General features: G+C 38.4%; 1 protein-coding gene across 2 annotated transcripts in view; it reads left to right on the top strand.

Annotated features, from left to right (window-relative positions):
* Positions 1-17933, top strand: part of TSPAN8 (tetraspanin 8) — a 75506-nt gene that overhangs the window by 44167 nt on the left and 13406 nt on the right. The window contains exon 8 of one of the 2 annotated variants that reach the window (XM_023740830.1): positions 1927-2712. The exons of the other annotated variant lie outside the window; for it this stretch is intronic. Coding sequence (XP_023596598.1) covers positions 1927-1980 — 54 coding nt within the window. The 3' untranslated portion in view covers positions 1981-2712. Of the gene's footprint in view, positions 1-1926; positions 2713-17933 lie in introns of those variants that run through there. 2 annotated transcript variants of the gene reach the window in all.

Raw genomic sequence — 17933 nt, 5'->3', positions numbered from 1 at the left:
CAAAAAATTAAAAAAATAACCTACAGACTGGGAAAAAACTTTTGGCTAGTACATATCCAACAAGGGTCGAATCTCTAAAATCTATAAAATACTTCAACGCCTCAACAACAACAAAAAATCCGATTAAAAAATTGGCAAAGGATATGAACAGACGCTTCACCGAAGAAGACATTCAAGCAGCTAATAAACACATGAGGAAATGCTCAAGATCATTAGCCAGCAGAGAAATGCAAATCAAAACTACAATGAGATACCATCTCACCTTAAAATTAATGGAACGAATCAAAAAAACAGAAAATAACAAATGTTGGAGAGGTTTTGGGGAGATTGGAACTCTTATGTACTGCTGATGGGAATGTAACATGCTACAGCCACTATGGAAAACGATATGATGCCTCCTTAAAAAGCTAGAAATAGAAATACTGTATGATCTGGCTATCCCACTCCTGGGAATATATCCTAGGGAAATAAGAGCCATCATACTAATAGACATATGCACAACCATGTTCATTGCAACATATTCTCAGTAGCAAAAAGATGGAAACAACATTAAGTGGCCATCTACAGATGAATGGATAAACCATTATGGTACATAAACACAATGGAATACTATGCAACAATAAAGAACAATGATGAATCCATGAAACTTCTCACAATATGGATGAATCTGGAGGGCATTATGCTGAGTAAAATAAGTCAATCACAAAATGACAAATATTGTATGTGACCACTATTATAAAAACCCAAGAAAAGGTTTTCACACAGAAAAAAACAATCTTTGATAGTTACAAAGGAGAGGATGGGTAAGGAGGGGAAATCACTAACTAGATAGCAGACAAGTGTTAGCTTTGGTGAAGGCAAAGGCAACATACAATATAGGAGAAGTCAAAACCACTTGACCAAGGCAAAGTCATAGAAGCATCCAAACACCTTGGGGGACTGAGTTGCTGGGGCTGAGGGCTGGCGACCATAGTCTTGGGGGATATCTAGTTCAATTGGCATAACATAGTTCATAAAGAAAATGTTCTACATCCTACTTTGATGTGTAGCTTCCGAGGTCTTAAAAGCCTGTGAGCAGCCATGTGAGATACATCTATTGGTTCTATCCTATCCGGAGCAAAGGAGAATGAAGAAAACCAGACACAAGTCAAATATTAGTCCAAAGGACTAATGGACCACAGGAACCACAGCCTCCACCAGCCTGAGCCCAGAAGAACTAGGTGATGCCCACCTCCCACCTCCCACTACTCTGACAGGGATCACAATAGAAGGTCCTGGACAGGGCGGGAGAAAAATGTAGAACAAAATTCAAATTCACAAAAAAAGACCAGACTTACTGGTCTGACAGAGACTAGAGGGACCCCCAAAACTATGGCCCCCGGACACTCTGCTAACTCAGAACTGAAGACACTCCTGAAGTCCACCTTTCAACCAAACACTAGACAGGCCTATAAAACAAACAATAACACACGTGAGGAACGTGTTTCCTAGTTCAATCAAATATAGGAGACTAAATGGGCAACACCTTCCCAAAAGCAAAGAAGGCAGTCAGGGATGGGAAAACTGGAAGAATGGGCGTGAGGAACCTGGGGTAGAAAGGAGGAGAATACAACTAATCTCACAAAACAATTTGTTTATAAATTTTTGAAAGAAAAACTAATTTGTGCTGTAAACTTTCATCCAAAGCACAATAAAATTAAGAAAAAAAACCCAACAACAAACACACACAAAATCTCAGATTGCTTTCTCAACATTCTTTTGTGCCATCAGAGTCTCTAGTCTCCCTTAAGAGAGATGACTTAGATACATAGGATTAAAACTGTCAATAGCAGAATCTTTTCACATATTAACTTCTTTCTGTTCATTTATAACTTCTGTAGCATTTTCTCTTAATTTCCATGTTAATCTTATTATTTTATTTTATAGGTACTTGGTATGATATTTTCTATGGTCTTGTTCTGCCAGATCGGGGAAAAATGAATCTGTGGCTGTGTCAAGATATCACCAGGAAAACCTCTTTAAAATTGTTATGCTTTGTAACTTTAAATATATGAATGCTGTATATGTCAGTAGCAGCTGTCCTATTAAAATGTCTCATTTATCCAGACTACAGATATCTTCCAATGTATCAAATATATTTAAAATTTGAATGACATAAGGAAAATAATATGAAAGTGCATTTTTACTCAAAACAAAAACAGTACTGTTTACATTGGTACTTTTTCATGTCTAATCATTGTGTTCAGGTTGTATTGTGCTTAAAACATTCATCTGGAGCCACCCAGTGGAGTAATCTTCATCTCCAAGTGACAGGGCTGTAGTTAAGACAGTGAATCTGGGCTTTTTAGAAGCAACACCCTTTTTTTGTATTAGTCATTGGTGATAAGGTTAAATCAAGTCTGAAGCTGAAATAATTGAGAAAGGCCCAGGTAAAAGAGCCCCCATCTCTTTATTGTACAACAGTGACCACTAAGGGCATCTCTCCTCTGCTCCATATTTATTGTGGGGACAAGATCAGACTGCCTGCCTCCCAGCTTGGTTTTCTGGTACCTCTCTGGATCCTCCTCTGGAATACGACAGTTCTACCTGCTTTTATCTTTGTAGTTCTCATAGACATTTTACAATTTTACTTTGTATTAAGGTATAATATACATAAAGTGAACAAATCTTAAGTGTATAATTCTATGAATATATCTACACCTCTACAACCACTACCCAGATGAAGATACAGAATATTTCCAGTTCATCAGAAGGTTCCTTCATACCCCCTCCCAGTGGTGTGCTGGAGTTGGCTTGCACGGGCTTGGCAGAGCACATGTACACCAACTCGGTGTTAGTGACATCACATTGGTAGTTTGAAATCCATCATGGTGGCAGAATTTACACAATGGAAATTAGAAAAGTCTATAAAATCAGGGTTCTTTTTTTTTTTTTTTTTCCTTTGGGAGCTGACTGTTAAACATTTATCAGTACACCACTGCCCCTCCTAGTATATATCTCTGTAAAGGTAACCACTCTTCTGACTTCTTTCACTGTAGATTCATTTTGTCTGTTCTTGAATGCTCTATAACTGAAATAATTAAGTATGCACTTTTATGTGCCTGCCTTCTTTTATCAACATTTTGTCTTTGTGATTTATCTATATCGTTGCATGCAGCTGTAGTTTATTCTCCTTGTGTAATATTCCATAGTACATGACTATATCACACTGTATTTATCCATCCTCCTAGTGATGAATATTTGGATTGTTTCCAGTTTGTATCTATTATGAATAAAACTGCTATGAACATTCTTATACATGTCTTTTGGTGCATATATGCACTCATTTCTGGTTATAAGTGCAGGATTGGAATTGCTTTGTCATAGGGTATACATATATTTAACTTTAAAAGATTCTGTGAAACAATTTCCTAAAGTTTTTCTAATTTACACTCATACTAGAAAAAAATGATAAGCTCATAGATTCTTAAGGTCCTTTTCTCAGGAGGAGGAGGAGGAGGAAGAGTAAGGGTGGCAGTTACTGTCAAGTAGATCAGAATGAGCATCTAAGAGCAGTAAACTTGGGGTAGCCTCAGGCTGGGTTAGGCACCTCTATTCTGTGCTCCTCCATTAATGATAAAGAAAGCTATTCTTCTCTGAGCATGTGTGTTCCACCAGGAACTGTACCAGGAAACTCTACCTTTGTTATCTCATTTATCCTCACCACAACTTTATGAGGTAGGAACTATGATTAACCCCCGTTTTATAGGTGAGAACATTGAGGGTTAGAGAAAGTGGGTAACTTGCCCAGAGTCAAACAGTAATTTGCAGAACTGGGTTTCAAACCTTGGCAATTACCTTCCAAGTCTGGGCTGTTGATCATGCTCTCCTGTAATATGCCTATTAATAAACTTGTCATATTTTATTATGATGATCTCTGTTTATGTGGTTACCACTGTCAGTATACTGCAACTCCCTGAAGGCATTGTTTCTTGTTTGTCTTGATATCCCCAATACCATCACAGTATTTGGCACATAATTGTTGTTAGGTGCCGTTTAGTTGGTTCCAACACATAGAGACCCTATGTACGACAGAACGAAACACTGCCTGGTCCTGCGCCATCCTCAGAATCGTTGCTATGCTTGAGCCCATTGTTGCAGCCACTGTGTCAATCCATCTTGTTAAGGGTCTTTCTCTTTTTCACTGACCCTCTGCTTTACCTTCCATGCTTTACCAAGCATGATGTCCTTCTCCAGGGACTGGTCCCTTGTGATAACATGTTCAAAGTACATGAGACAAAGTCTCACCATCCTCGCTTCTAAGGAGCATTCTGGCTGTACTTTCTCCAAGATAGACTTGTTTCTTCTTCTGGAAGTCTGTGGTACATTCAACAGTCTTCGCCAATACTATAATTCAAATGCGTCAATTCTTCTTCAGTCTTTGTTATTCATTGTCCAGCTTTCACACGCACATGAGGTGACTGAAAACACAATGGCCTGGGTCAGGTGCACCTTAGTCCTTAAGGTGACATCTTTGCTTTTTTAACACTTTAAAGAGGTCTTTTGCAGCAGATTTGCCCATTGCAGTGCACACTTCGTTTCTTGACTGCTGCTTCCATGGGTGTTGATTGTAGATCCAAGTAAAATGAAAGCCTTTACAACTTTGGTCTTTTCTCCCTTTATCATGATGTTGCTTATTGGTCCAATTGTGAGGATTTTTGTTTTATTTATGTTGAGGTATAATCCATACTGAAGGCTGTAGTCTTTGATTTTTATCAGTAAGTGCCTCAAGTCATCTTAGCTTTCAGCAAGCAAGGTTGTGTCATCTGCATAATGCAGGTTGTTAATGAGTCTTCCTCCAATCCTGATGCCACATTCTTCCTCATATAGTCCAACATCTTGAATTATTTGCCACTTAATGGATACTTAATAAATTGTAATTAAAATTCATAGTTATATTTATTAAGAGCTTACTACATACCTAGAGTAGCTCATTTAATCTACAACAACCCTCTTAGATTAGTACTATCATTAGACCCATTTTACAGATGAGGAAACCAAGATCTAGAAAGATTAACTTTCCTTAGATCATGCAGATAGTAAGTGAAGAAACTGTGACTCAGTTTGACTCAACACCTATGCTTCTTATGTCATATCATGTTGCCCTACCTCACAGTGTTGTTAGTAGAATTATATAAGCAAACAACATGGAAGTGCCTTTTGCATAGTACATGATAGATAGGGGCTCAATAAATATTACGTAATATCAATAGAATAAAGAGCTTGTGTCAGTCAGGGTTGGCAGAAAAACAGAAACCCTCATAGCTATTTCAAACAATGGGACTTTAACCCAGAGAACTAGTTACACAGGGAATTGAAGAAATAAGAAGCTAAACGGGATGGCAAGGTAAACCAGAGATTAGCAACAATAGGATGTTCTGCCACTCTTAGGACTGAAAGACCAAAGATAACCTTACCAGAGCCTGGGATCCTGAGCAACCTGGTGGAAGACCATGGCAAGGACCACAGAGAAAGGACTGTCTATGAGAGTAGGAGCCATGGAGGTGAATCAACTGCTGCTAGCAGAAGTCCAGAGAGAGGGAGAAGTGCCCTGGTTTCTTCCTTCTTGCTCACTCCAATATTTTGCTACTGGCTGAATCCACCTAATAGCCAGAAGTGTAATTCCCACTGATACAGAGCAGAGCAAGGACAGGTGAAAAATCAAACAGGCAAAACACTGTCATGACAATTGAAGGATTAGAATGCAGGCACACAAGTGTTGAACTTTTTGATCATAGGGTATGAAAATTAGGGAAAGTAAAACTGAAATTTAGAATTTTCATGAGAAATTGTACAAAGTTTCCTAGATTTTTTATCTTTTGGTTTATTGTGTTGTTGTTAGGTTCCATCAAGTCGGTTTCAACTCATAGTGACCTGTGTATACCACAGAACCAAACACTGCCCAGTCCTGCACCATCCTCACAATCATTGTTGTGGTTGAGTCCATTGTTGCAGCCACGATGTCCACCTATCTCATTGAGGGCCTTCCTCTTTTTCACTGACCCCCTACTCCACCAACCATGATGTCTTTCTCCAGGGACTGATCCCTCCTGATAACATGTCCAAAGTATGTTAGAAGCAGTCTTGCCATCCTTGCTTCTAAGGAGCACTGTGGTTGTACTTCTTCCAAGACAGATCTGTTCAACCTTTTGGCAGTTCATAGTACATTCAATATTCTTCACCAACACCATAATTCAAAGGCATCAATTCTTCTTTGGTCTTCCTTATTCGTCATCCAGCTTTTACATGCATATGAGGCGATTGAAAACACCATGGCTTGGGTCAGGCGCACCACAGTCTTCAAAGTGACATCTTTGCTTTTTAACACTTTAAAGAGGTCTTTTGCAGCAGATTTGCCCATTGCAATGTGCCCTTTGGCTTCTTGACTGCTGCTTCCATGGGTGTTGATTGTGGATTCAAGTAACATGAAATCCTTGGCAAATTCAATCTTTTCTCCATTTATTATGATCTTGCTTATTGCTCCAACTGTGAGAATTTTTGTTTTCTTTATGTTGAGGTGTAATCTATGCTGAAGGTTGTGGTCCTTGATCTTTATCAGTAAGTGCTTCACTTTCAGCAAGCAAGATTGTGTCATCTGCATATCACAGGTTGTTAATGAGTCTTTCTTCAATCCTGATACCATGTTTTTCTTCATATAGTCCAGATTCTCAGATTAATTTGCTTAGCATACAGACTGAATAAGTATGGTGAGAGGACACAACCCTGACACACACCTTTCCTAACTTTAAACCACACAGTATCCCCTTGTTCTATTTGAACAACTGTTTCTTGCTCCAAGTACAGATTCCTCATGAGCACCATTAAGTGTTCTAGAATTCCCATTCTTCACAATGTTATCCATAATTTGTTATGATTCACATAGTTGAATGCCTTTGCATAGTCAATAAAACACAGGTAGACATCATTCTGGTATTCTCTGTTTTCACTGAGGATCCATCTGACCTCAGCAATGACATCCCTTGTTCCATGTCCTCTTCTGAATTTTTTCATTTAGTGTCATAGAATTTAGGGAGAGAGAGGACTTTAGATCAGTGATTCTTAACTGGTAGTCATTTTGCCCCCAGGGGACATTTGACCATGTCTGGAGACATTTTTGGTTGCCACAACTGGGGTGGGGGGGCACATTTATTACTGGCATCTCTAGTAGGCAAAGACCAATGATGCCGCTAACGTTCTGCAATGTACGGGAAAATACCCACAACAAAGAATTATCTGGCCCAAAATGTCTATAGTGCTGAGGCTGAAAAATCCTGCTTTAGAGAATCATAAATGAATGACAAAATATCGTGTTCCCAGGAGACAGCAGGGCACCATGTTACAGTGGAAAATGAAAGGGATTGGAGTCATGAGTGGTCTTAGACCAGGCTCTGTCTCCGTGCTGCCTTTGCAACTTTTGCAAGTTGCTTAACTTGCGGTTTCCTCATCTACAAATGAGACATTTTATCTAGAAGATACTTAAGTTCCCTGCCATCATGCAGATATAAGTGTGCGCTAACTTCTTAAGTCAGCATTTTTCAATATCAGTATTTATTTAAATATAATTGTTCATCCAGGTTTTAATTTTGGCCTTTGGTACTGAAGGTGATTAAAAAAAAATTCACTTTTGAAGGATATTAAAATCAGATTTAAGAATAAAGTCATTTTTACCTTCATGCTTCTAAGAACAAACCATATTATTCAAAGAAATATCAAATTTGATTAAATTACCTAAAAATTATTAGGTAATTCTTAGCAAGAACAAAATTAGAAGAAACACATATTTCAACACACATTTACTGAGCACCCGACTATATTCTAGGCCTATAGTAGATACTAGATACTGCAGATATTAGAAGTCCCTGGGTGGCACAAGCAGTTAAGCGCTCAACTACTAACCAAAAGGTTGATAGTGCAAACCCACACAGAACACAGAGGTGCCTCAGAAGAATGGCCTTGACAGGAGGGGACAGGAGCTACACGAATGGAGATGGGGAAATTAAGGTGGAGTATGGGAGAGTGTTGACACCTCGCAGGCTTGGCAACCAATGTCACAAAACAATATGTGTCTTAATTGCTTAAAGAGAGACTAATTTGCTCTGTCAACCTTCATCTAAAGCACAATTAAAAAAAAAAAAAAAAAGAGAGAAGAATGGCCTTGAAAACCTTATAGCAGTTCTACTCTGCACACATGGGGTCACCATAAGTCAGAATTGACTCAATGACAACTGGTTTGTTAGTTTTTTATAGTAGTACTAGAGATACAAAATGAATAAGGCATGACCTCTGTCTTCCATGGGCATACAATTTAGATATATAATTCTTTTACAAATGCTAGAGTTAAGATATACTCCTGTCAGCTTCTTCAATAACCAAAATTAATATTAAAATTCAGCAGAGGACTGGGAAAGCACATAAAAGAAAAATCCCTTTTAAGTAACATTCTTGAGTAGATGGATCATGAATCTGAAAAAGCCAAATGCTTAGGAGGAAGGACTTGGATGGAGTGAAATAAGAATTAACTTAGAAAAAGTATAACGAAATTAGAACTGTCAGTAGAGCAGAAACAGAGGCCATTACCCCAAACATATAACTACATAAGGAAAATGGTAATGGGCATTGAGTGGAAGAAAAGCAGATGGATCCTAAACAGATTTATATTATATATTAGCAACATCCTCATTCCTCATCAAGTGAGCATTCAGCCCCTTGGGAGGCACTTTGAACAGAAACATGACCTTTGAATCAAAAGGCTCTAGGTTTAAATTCCAGCTCCAGCATTGTGTAACCACAGACAATTTGCTTAATCCCTTTGAAGTTTAGTTCATCACCTGTAAATTGGGGATAATGATTCGTTCTTAATTGGATCATTATGAAGATTAAACTAGACAATGTATGTATGTTATCAGTTATAAATGTGCAATAAGTTAGTTTATGGCGCCATTTTAGTTTGAATTCTGCTTTATCCTTTGTTACTATATAATATTTTTGGTATTTTTTTGATTGTACTTTAGATGAAGGTTTACAGAACAAACTAGCTTCTCATTAAACAATTAGTGCACATATTGGTTTGTGACATTGGTTACCAACCCCATGACATGTCAACACTCTCCCCTTCTGCACCTCCGGTTCCCTATTACCAGCTTTCCTGTATCCTCCTGCCTTCTAGTCCTTGCCACTGGGCTACTGCGCCCCTTTAGTCTTGTTTTTCTTTTTTTTTTATGGGCTTGTCTAATCTTTGGCTGAAGGGTGAACCTCAGGAGTGGAGTGACTTCATTACTGAGCTAAAACTATGTCCAGGGGCCATACTTCTCCAGTCTCTGTCAGACCAGTAAGTCTGGTCTTTTTTTGTGAGTTAGAATTTTGTTCTATGTTTCTCCATCTCTGTCCAGGATCCTCTATAGTGATCCCTGTCAGAGCAGCCGGTGGTGGTAGCTGGGCACTATCTAGTTGTACTGGACTCAGTCTGGTGGAGGTTGTGGTAGTTGTGGTCCATTAGTCCTTTGGACTAATCTTTCCCTTGTGTCTTTGGTTTTCCTCATTCTCCCTTGCTCCAGATGGGGTGAGACCAATGGAGTATCTTAGATGGCTGCTCACAAGCTTTTAAGACTCCAGACACTACTCACCAGAGTAGAATGTAGAACATTTTCTTTATAAACTATGTTAGGTTAGTTGAGCTAGATATTCCCTGAGACCATGATCTCCACAGCCCTCAGCCCAGTAATTCGATCCCTCAGGGAGTTTGGATGTGTCTGTGGAGCTTCCATGACCTTGCCCTGGACAAGTTGTGTTGGCTTCCCCTGAATATTTTTGATATTTTAACCTATGTTCTTCTTTTATCTAGATCTTTCTTTCCTGACTTAAAACCACTTCTAAACGTCTGCACAGTTCAAGCACATATAACACTTTCAAAAGGTCTTTTACAACAGATTTGCCCAATGCAATACATCATTTGATTTCTTGACTGCTATTTCCGTGGGTGTTGATTGTGGATCCAAGTAAAATGAAATCCTTGACAACTTCAACATTTTCTTCATTTATCATGATTTTGCTTATTGGTCTAGTTGTGAGTACTTTTCTTTTCTTTAGGCTGAGGTGTAATCCACACTGAAGGCTGTGGGCTTTCATCTTCATCAGTAAGTGCTTCAAGTCTCTTCATTTTTAGCAAGCAAAGTTGTGTCATTTGTAAATTGCAGGTTGTTATTGAGCCTTCCTCCTAGAATAAGTATATATTGTTATTAATATCATTAATATCACCTGGTATATTTGAAGAACGGTATCCATTCTTAACTTATAAAGATATTTTATTGAATACCAATATATTTATTTATAGTTATAATAACAATAGCTAATACATACAGTGCTTATTTCATGTCAGGCACTTTTCTAAAAATTTCACGTATATGAACTCATTCAATTCTCACAACAGTTCTATTATTACTATTATTATTGTCTTTGTATAGTTAAGGAAATTAAGCCACCGAGAGGTTAAGTGAGTTGCCCAAAGTTAGTAGAACCAGGATTCAAACCTGGCCACTCTGTCTCCACAGCTCACATGTGCAAGCCACAACACTGCACAACATCTCTTAAGGGGGGAAAAATACTGATTTGATTAATAAACAGAGTTTAGATTCCTTCCAGAGTAGCTGCATTGCTGAGGACAGTCTCTGAACACCAGAATATGTTGATATACTGCCATAAAGTCAAGTGAAGTGATCCCTTTCCCTACTTTTATATGTCATGTACTCCCTGTACACATAGTAACATTTATCACACTGTATTTCAATGATTTGTTTCCACATCTGCCTCTTTTACCTGAGTGAGAACAATTTGAGACAAGAAATGTGTATTTTCATTTTTTACTTTGTGCCCTTCCCACATCTAGCATACTACCTAACAGATGGTTGCTCAATCAATGTTTATTGAACAAAAGAGAAAGAAGTAGTTCTTACATATCTAATAACATTAAAACTGCCACAGCCATAAATGAGCATTGATAAGGTTGAGGACTTACAAGAAATTAATTTGATCTAAAGAAACACCTGGAGAGTAGACTATTCTGTCCTTTTTCATGTAAAGAGTTTGTTCAGTTACCACTTTGACCCTGTCTTTCTATCAGCAATGGTAGTGATTAAGAGCTATGGAATCTGGAGTCATATTTGTTGAGGTTCAAATAATGGCTTCATTATGATCTTGGGCATATTATTTATTTATTTTTATTGTTGTAATTAAATGAAGTTTACATTTCAAGTTAGTCTCCCATACAAAATTTTTATACATACATTGTTATGAGACCCTAATTGCCCGCCCCATTCTGCGACAGCACATTCCTCCTTTCTGCCCCTGATTTCCCATGACCATTCAACCAGCTCCTAACTCTCTCTGCCTTCCTGTCTCACCTCTGGACAGAAGCTGCCCCTTTGGTCTCTTGTATCTACTTGACTAAGAGGCACACTCTTCACGAGTATCACTTTATGTCCCACAGTCTAGTCCAATCCTTGTCTGAAGAGTTGGCCTCGGAAATTGTTTTAGTTCTGGGCTGATAGAGAGTCTAGGGGCCATGCTTTCCTGGACACCTCCAGTCTCAGTCAGACCCTTATAAGTCTGGTCTTCTTACTAGAATTTGAGTTCTGTACCCCATCCTTCTACTGCTCCATCAGGGACTCTGTTGTGTTCCTGTCAGGACATTCATTGGTGGTAGCCAGGCACCATCTATTTCTTCTGGTCTCAGGCTGATGAAGTCTCTGGTTTACGTGGCCCATTCTGTCTCTTGAGCTAATACTTTTCTCGTGTCTTTGGTGTTCTTTGTTCTCCTTTACTCCAAGTGGTTGGGACCAACTGATGCATCTTAGATGGCTGCTTGCAAGCTCTTAAGACCGCAGACACCACTCACCAAAGTAGGATGCAGAACATTTTCTTAATAAGCTTTTTTAAGCCAATTGACCTAGATGTCCCCTGAAAGCATGGTCCTCAGACCCCTACCCCTGCTACTCTGTCTCTCAAAGTATTTGATTGTATTGAGGAAACTTCTTAGCTTTGGTTTAGTCCAGTTGTGCTGACTTCCCCTATAGTGTGTGCTGTCCTTCCCTTTGCCTAAGATGATTCTTATCTACTGTCTAGTTATTGAATGACCCTCACCCTCCCTCCCCACTTGGGCATGTTATTTAATTTCTCTGTGCCTCGTCTGAAAACCAAGAAAAAAAAAAATCTCTATAGGAATGTTGTGAGAGTAAATAATACATGTAAAATGTTTAGAACAAGTAGTACAGTTAGTACTCAATAAGTGTTAGTAGCTATAATATCATCATTATTATAAGAATAAGTACAATTATTATTAGTATTTAAAGACTCATTTACCAAGTTTTGGGTTTGATCATGGAGCTTCTTTACACTTTGGAGAAACTTTGAGGCCATCAATAATTTCATCTTCAAAACCCTGAATTTTGGAAATAGTTTTTCACACTAACTCTTCCACAAAATGATAAACCTTCTGCTCAGACTATCTTTCCAAGGCTGCTATCCAGCTATTGTGTTAGTCAGTGGAACCAAAAGGACAGAGAAGGGAGAGTGGGCCAGGAATTGAGCCACATGGAATGAAAGACAGTAAATGAAAGAAGATATAAACCAAGAATCACTGTGATGTTAGACAGCATGCATCAAGCCGAGTGAAGAAACAGCTCAATCAGCTTTGCCGGCAAGGTGAGACCCAAGTAAGTCATGTCTACTTAATACAATCTGAGCACCCACCGTGGCAAAGCCAAGAGCAATAATTAACTGAGGCAAACATGACATTGCACCTGGCTCACGGTATCTCCAAGAGTAATTTGTGGCACTATTTCAAGTGATCCAGATAGAACATGTTGTTCTCGGCAGAAACTGTGATTTTGGAAAACAGGTTAGGCTTCATGGCAAAATTTGAGATGAATATTGTCAGGAATGTTATAAACAAGCAAGAAATCATTAATAGATTCATAACTGGAAGTCATAATAACTAGCAGTGGGACTTTTTTTTCCCAAAGATTTTTTTTTTTTTGTACTTTAGAGGAAGGTTTACAGAAGTAGTCTCTCATTAAACAGTACACATATTGTTTTATGACATTAGTTAACAAACCCAAGACACATCAAACACTCTCCCTTCTCGACCTTGGGTTGCCTATTATCAGCTTTCTTGTCCTCTCCTGCCTTCTGGTCCTTATCCCTGGACTGTTGTGCCCCTTTAGTCTCGTTTTGTTTTATGGGCCTGTCTAGTCTTTGGCTGAAGGGTGAACCTCAGGAGTGACTTCACTACTGAGGTAAAAGGGTGTCTGGGGGCCGTATTCTTGGGGTTTCTCCAGTCTCTGTCAGGACAGTAAGTCTGGTCTTCTTTTGTGAGTTAGAATTTTGTTCTAAATTTTTTCTCCAGCTCTGTCTGGGACCCTCTGTTGTGATCCCTGTCAGAGCAGTCAGTGGTGGTAGCCAGGCACTATCTAGTTGTACTGGACTCAGTCTGGTGGAGGCCGTGGTAGTTGTGGTCCGTTAGTCCTTTGGACTCATCTTTCCCTTGTATCTTTAGTTTTCTTCATTCTTCCTTGCTCCAGAAAGGGGTGAGACCAATGGAGTATCTTAGATGGCTGCTCACAGGCTTTTAAGACCCTAGACGCTACTCACTAAAGTAGAATGTTGGACATTTTCTTCATAAACTATGTTATGCCAAGTGAGCTAGATGATTCCTCAAGACCATGGTCCCCACAGCCTTCAGCCCAGCAATTCAGTCCCCCAGGGAGTTTGGATGTGTCTATGGAGCTTCCGTGACCTTGTCTTGGACAAGTACTGCTGGCTTCCCCAGTATAGTGTACTGTCTTACACTTCAGCAAAGTTACCACTGATCTACTGTCTATTTTGTGTTTTTCCATCTCCATCCCTCCCATCCTCATAGCCATAAAAGATTGTTTCTTTTTGTGTGTAAACCTTTTCATGAGTTTTTACAGTAGTGGTCTCATACAATGTTTGTCCTTTTCTGATTGCTTATTTCACTCAGCACAATGCCCTCCAGATTCATCCATGTTATGAGATGCTTCGCAGATTCATCATTCTTTATCATTGCATAATACTCCATTGTGTGTATGTACCATAGTTTGTTTATCACTTCATCTGTTGATGGGCATCTTGGGTGTTTCCATCATTTTGCTATTGTGAACAATGCTGCAGCAGACACTGGTGTTCATATGTCTATTCGTGCGATGACTCTTATTTCTCTAGGATATATTCCTAGGAGTTGAATTGCTGGATAATATGGTATTTCTATTTCTAGCTTTCTAAGAAAGCACTGTATCATTTTCCAAAATGATTGTATCATTTTGCATTCCCACCAGCACTGCATATGCGTTCTGATCTCCCCCAAAGCCTCTCCAACATTTGTTATTTCCTGTTTTTCTGATTTGTGCCAGTAATGCTGGGGTGAGATGGTATCTCATTGTGGTTTTGATTTGCATTTCTCTAACGGCTAGTGATTTTGAACATTTCCTCATATGTCTGTGGGCCGCTTGAATGTCTTCTTTGGTGAAGTGTCTGTTCATTTCCTTTGCCTTTTTTTTAATTGGATTATTTGTCTTTTTGTTGCAGAGATGTTGGATTTTCCTGTAGATTTTAGATATTAGAACTTTGTCTGATTTGTAATAGCCAATTTTTTCCCCCAGTCTGTAGGTTCTCTTTTTACTCTTCTGGTGAAGTCTTTCGATGAGCATAAGTGTTTAATTTTTAGATGAGCCCAGTTATCTAGGTTATCTTCTGGAGTTTGTGTGTTGTTGGTTATGGTTTATAACCTGTTAATGGTGAGTATTAGGGCCTCTAGTGTTGATCCTATATTTTCTCCTATGAGCTTTATACTTTTTGGCTTTATATTTAGGTCTTTGATGCATTTTGAATTAGTTTTTGTGCATGGTGTGAGGTATGGATCCTGTTTCATTCTTTTGCAGATGGGCATCCAGTTTTGTCAACACCATTTGTTAAAAAGGTTTTCTTTTCTGCATTTGATGGACTTTGGGCCCTTGTCGAAGATCAGGTGACCGTAGGTAGATGGATTTACATCTGGCTTCTCAATTCTGTTCCATTGGTCAATGTATCTTTCATTGTACCAGTACCAGGCTGTTCTGACTACCATAGCTGTACAGTAGGTTCTGAGATCAGGTAGTGAAAGTCCTCCTACTTTATTCTTCAATAGCGCTTTACTTATCCGGGGCTTCTTCTCTTTCTATATAAAGTTAATGATTAATTTTTCCATCTCTTTAAAGAATGTTGTTGGTACCTGGATCAGTATTGCATTGTATTTGTAAATTGCTTTGGGTAGCATTGTCATTTTCATAATGTTGAGTCTACCTATCCATGAGCATAGTATGCTTTTCCACATATGTAGGTCTCTTTTGGTTTCTTGCAGTAGAGTTTTGTATAGTAGTTTTCTTTATATAGGTCTTTTACATCCCTGGTTAGATTTATTCCTAAGTGTTTTATTTTTTCAGGAGCTATTATAAATGATATTTTTTCCTGATTTCATTTTCATCGTTCTCTTCATTGGTGTAATCCAACTGTTTTTTATATGTTTATCTTGTATCCTGCTACTGTGCTGAATCTTTCTATTAGTTTCAGTAGTTTTCTTGTGGATTCTTTTGGATTTTCTACGTATAGTAGCATATCATCTGCAAATAGGGACAGTTTAACGTCTTCATTACCGGTTTGGATGTCCTTTATTTCTTTTTCTTGCCTTATTGCTCTAGCTAGGACTTGCAGCACAATGTTAAATAGAAGTGGTGATAAAAGGCATCCTTGTCTTGTTCCTGTACTCAAGGGGAATATTTTCACCCTCTCTCCATTAAGAATGATGTTGGCTATTGGTTTTGCATAGATGGCCTTTATTATACTGAGAAATTTCCCTTCTATACCTATTTTATTGAGAGTTTTTATCAGAAGTGTGAATTGGACTTTATCAAATGCCTTTTCTGCATCTATTGAGATGATCATGTGATTCTTTTTTTTTCTTTCATGTATGTGATGGATTATGTTGATTGATTTTCCTAATGTTGAACCATCCTTGCATGCCTGGTATGAATCCTACTGGGTCATGGTGTATTATTTTTTTTATATGATACTGAATTCTATTGGCTAGAATTTTCATGTCTATATTCATGAGAGATATTGGTTGGTAATTTTCTTTTTTTGTGGTGTTTTTGCCTGGTTTTGGTATCAGGATTATGCTGGATTCATAGAATGAATTTGGAAGTGCCACTTCCTTTTCTATGTTCTGAAATCATTTGAGTTGTACTGGTGTAAACTTTTCTCTGAAAGTTTGGTAGAATTCTCCAGTGAAGCCATCTGGGCTAAGCCTTTTTTTGTTGGGAGTTTTTTAAATTAACTTTTCAATATCTTGTTATGGGTCTGTTCAGATTTTCAACTTCATTTTGTGCTAGTTTGGGTAGGTAGTGTGTTTCTAGAAATTTGTCCATTTCCTCTAGGTTTTCAAATTTATTAGAGTATAGTTTTTCATAATAGTCCATTATGATCCTTTTTATTTCAGTTGAGTCTGTTGTAATGTCCCCCATTTCATTTCTTATTTGGGTTATTTGTGTCCTCTCCTGTTTTTCTTTTGTCAGTTTGGCCAGTGGTTTGTCGATTTTGTTTATCCTTTCAAAGAACTAACTTTTGGTTTTGTTGATTCTTTCTATTGTTTTTCTATTCTCTATTTCATTTATTTCTGCTCAGATCTTTATTATTTCCTTTATTCTGGTGGCTGTGGGCTTTTGTTTTGCTGTTCTATTTCTATTTGTTTGAGTTGTGTAGCTAATGTTTTGATTTTGTCCCTTTCTTTTTTGATTTGTGCATCTATTGCTATAAACTGACCTCTGAGGACTGCCTTTGTGTGTCTCAAAGGTTTTGGTATGATATGTTTTCATTCTTGTTTGATTCTAGGAATTTTTTGATTCCATCTCTGATTTCTTCTATTACCCAGTGGTTTTTAAGCAGAGTGTTATTCAGTTTCCATGTAATTTATTCTTTTTTCCTTGCTCTTTGTCTTAGTCATCTAGTACTGCTTTAACAGAAATACCACAAGTGGATGGCTTTAACAAAGAGAAATTTATTTTCTCACGGTCTAGTAGGCTAAAAGTCCAAATTCAGGACGTCAGCTCCAGAGGAAGGCTTCCTCTCTCTGGAGGAAGGTCTTTGTTGTCATCAGTCTACTCTTGGACTAGGAGTTTCTCTACACAGGAACCTCAGGTCCAAAGGACACACTCTGCTCCAGGTGCTTCTTTCTTGGTAGTATGAGGTCCCCAATTCTCTGTTTGCTTCCCTTTCCTTTTAGCTCTTGTAAGGTAAAAGGTGGTGCAGGCCACACCCTAGGGATACTCCCTTTGCATTAGATCAGTGATGTGACCTTAGTAAGGATGTTATACAGTCCCACCCTAATCCTCTTTAACATAAAATTACAATCACATAAGATCACTATCATGGCCCAGTCAAATTGATACTCACATTTTGGGGTGGAAGTAATTCAATCCATGACAGTCTTCCTGTTGTTAATGTCTACCTTGATGGCACTGTGGTCAGGGAAGATACTTCGTATTATATCAATGTTTTGGATTTTGTTGAGGGTTGCTCTGTGACCTAAGATGTGGTCTATTCTGGAGAACATTCCCTGGGCGTTGAAAGAGAATGTGTACTTTATGGCTGTTGGGTAGAGTGTTCTATATGTATCTATGAGGTCAAGTTGGCTGATTGTGCTCTTTAGCTCTTCTGTATCTTTGCTGAGTTTCTTTCTAGATGGTCTGTCCTTTACAGAGAGTGGTGTATTGAAGTCTCCTACTATTATTGTGGAATTGTCAATTTCTCTTTTTGGTGCCGTTGGAGTTTGTTTTATGTATTTTGGAGCC

The sequence above is a fragment of the Trichechus manatus genome, unplaced genomic scaffold (genome assembly GCF_000243295.1).
Source record: "Trichechus manatus latirostris isolate Lorelei unplaced genomic scaffold, TriManLat1.0 scaffold00164, whole genome shotgun sequence".
NCBI classification, from domain to species: Eukaryota; Metazoa; Chordata; class Mammalia; order Sirenia; family Trichechidae; genus Trichechus; species Trichechus manatus.
Note: the sequence above shows the minus strand (reverse complement) of the source record. Positions and strands in the feature narration are given on the sequence as shown.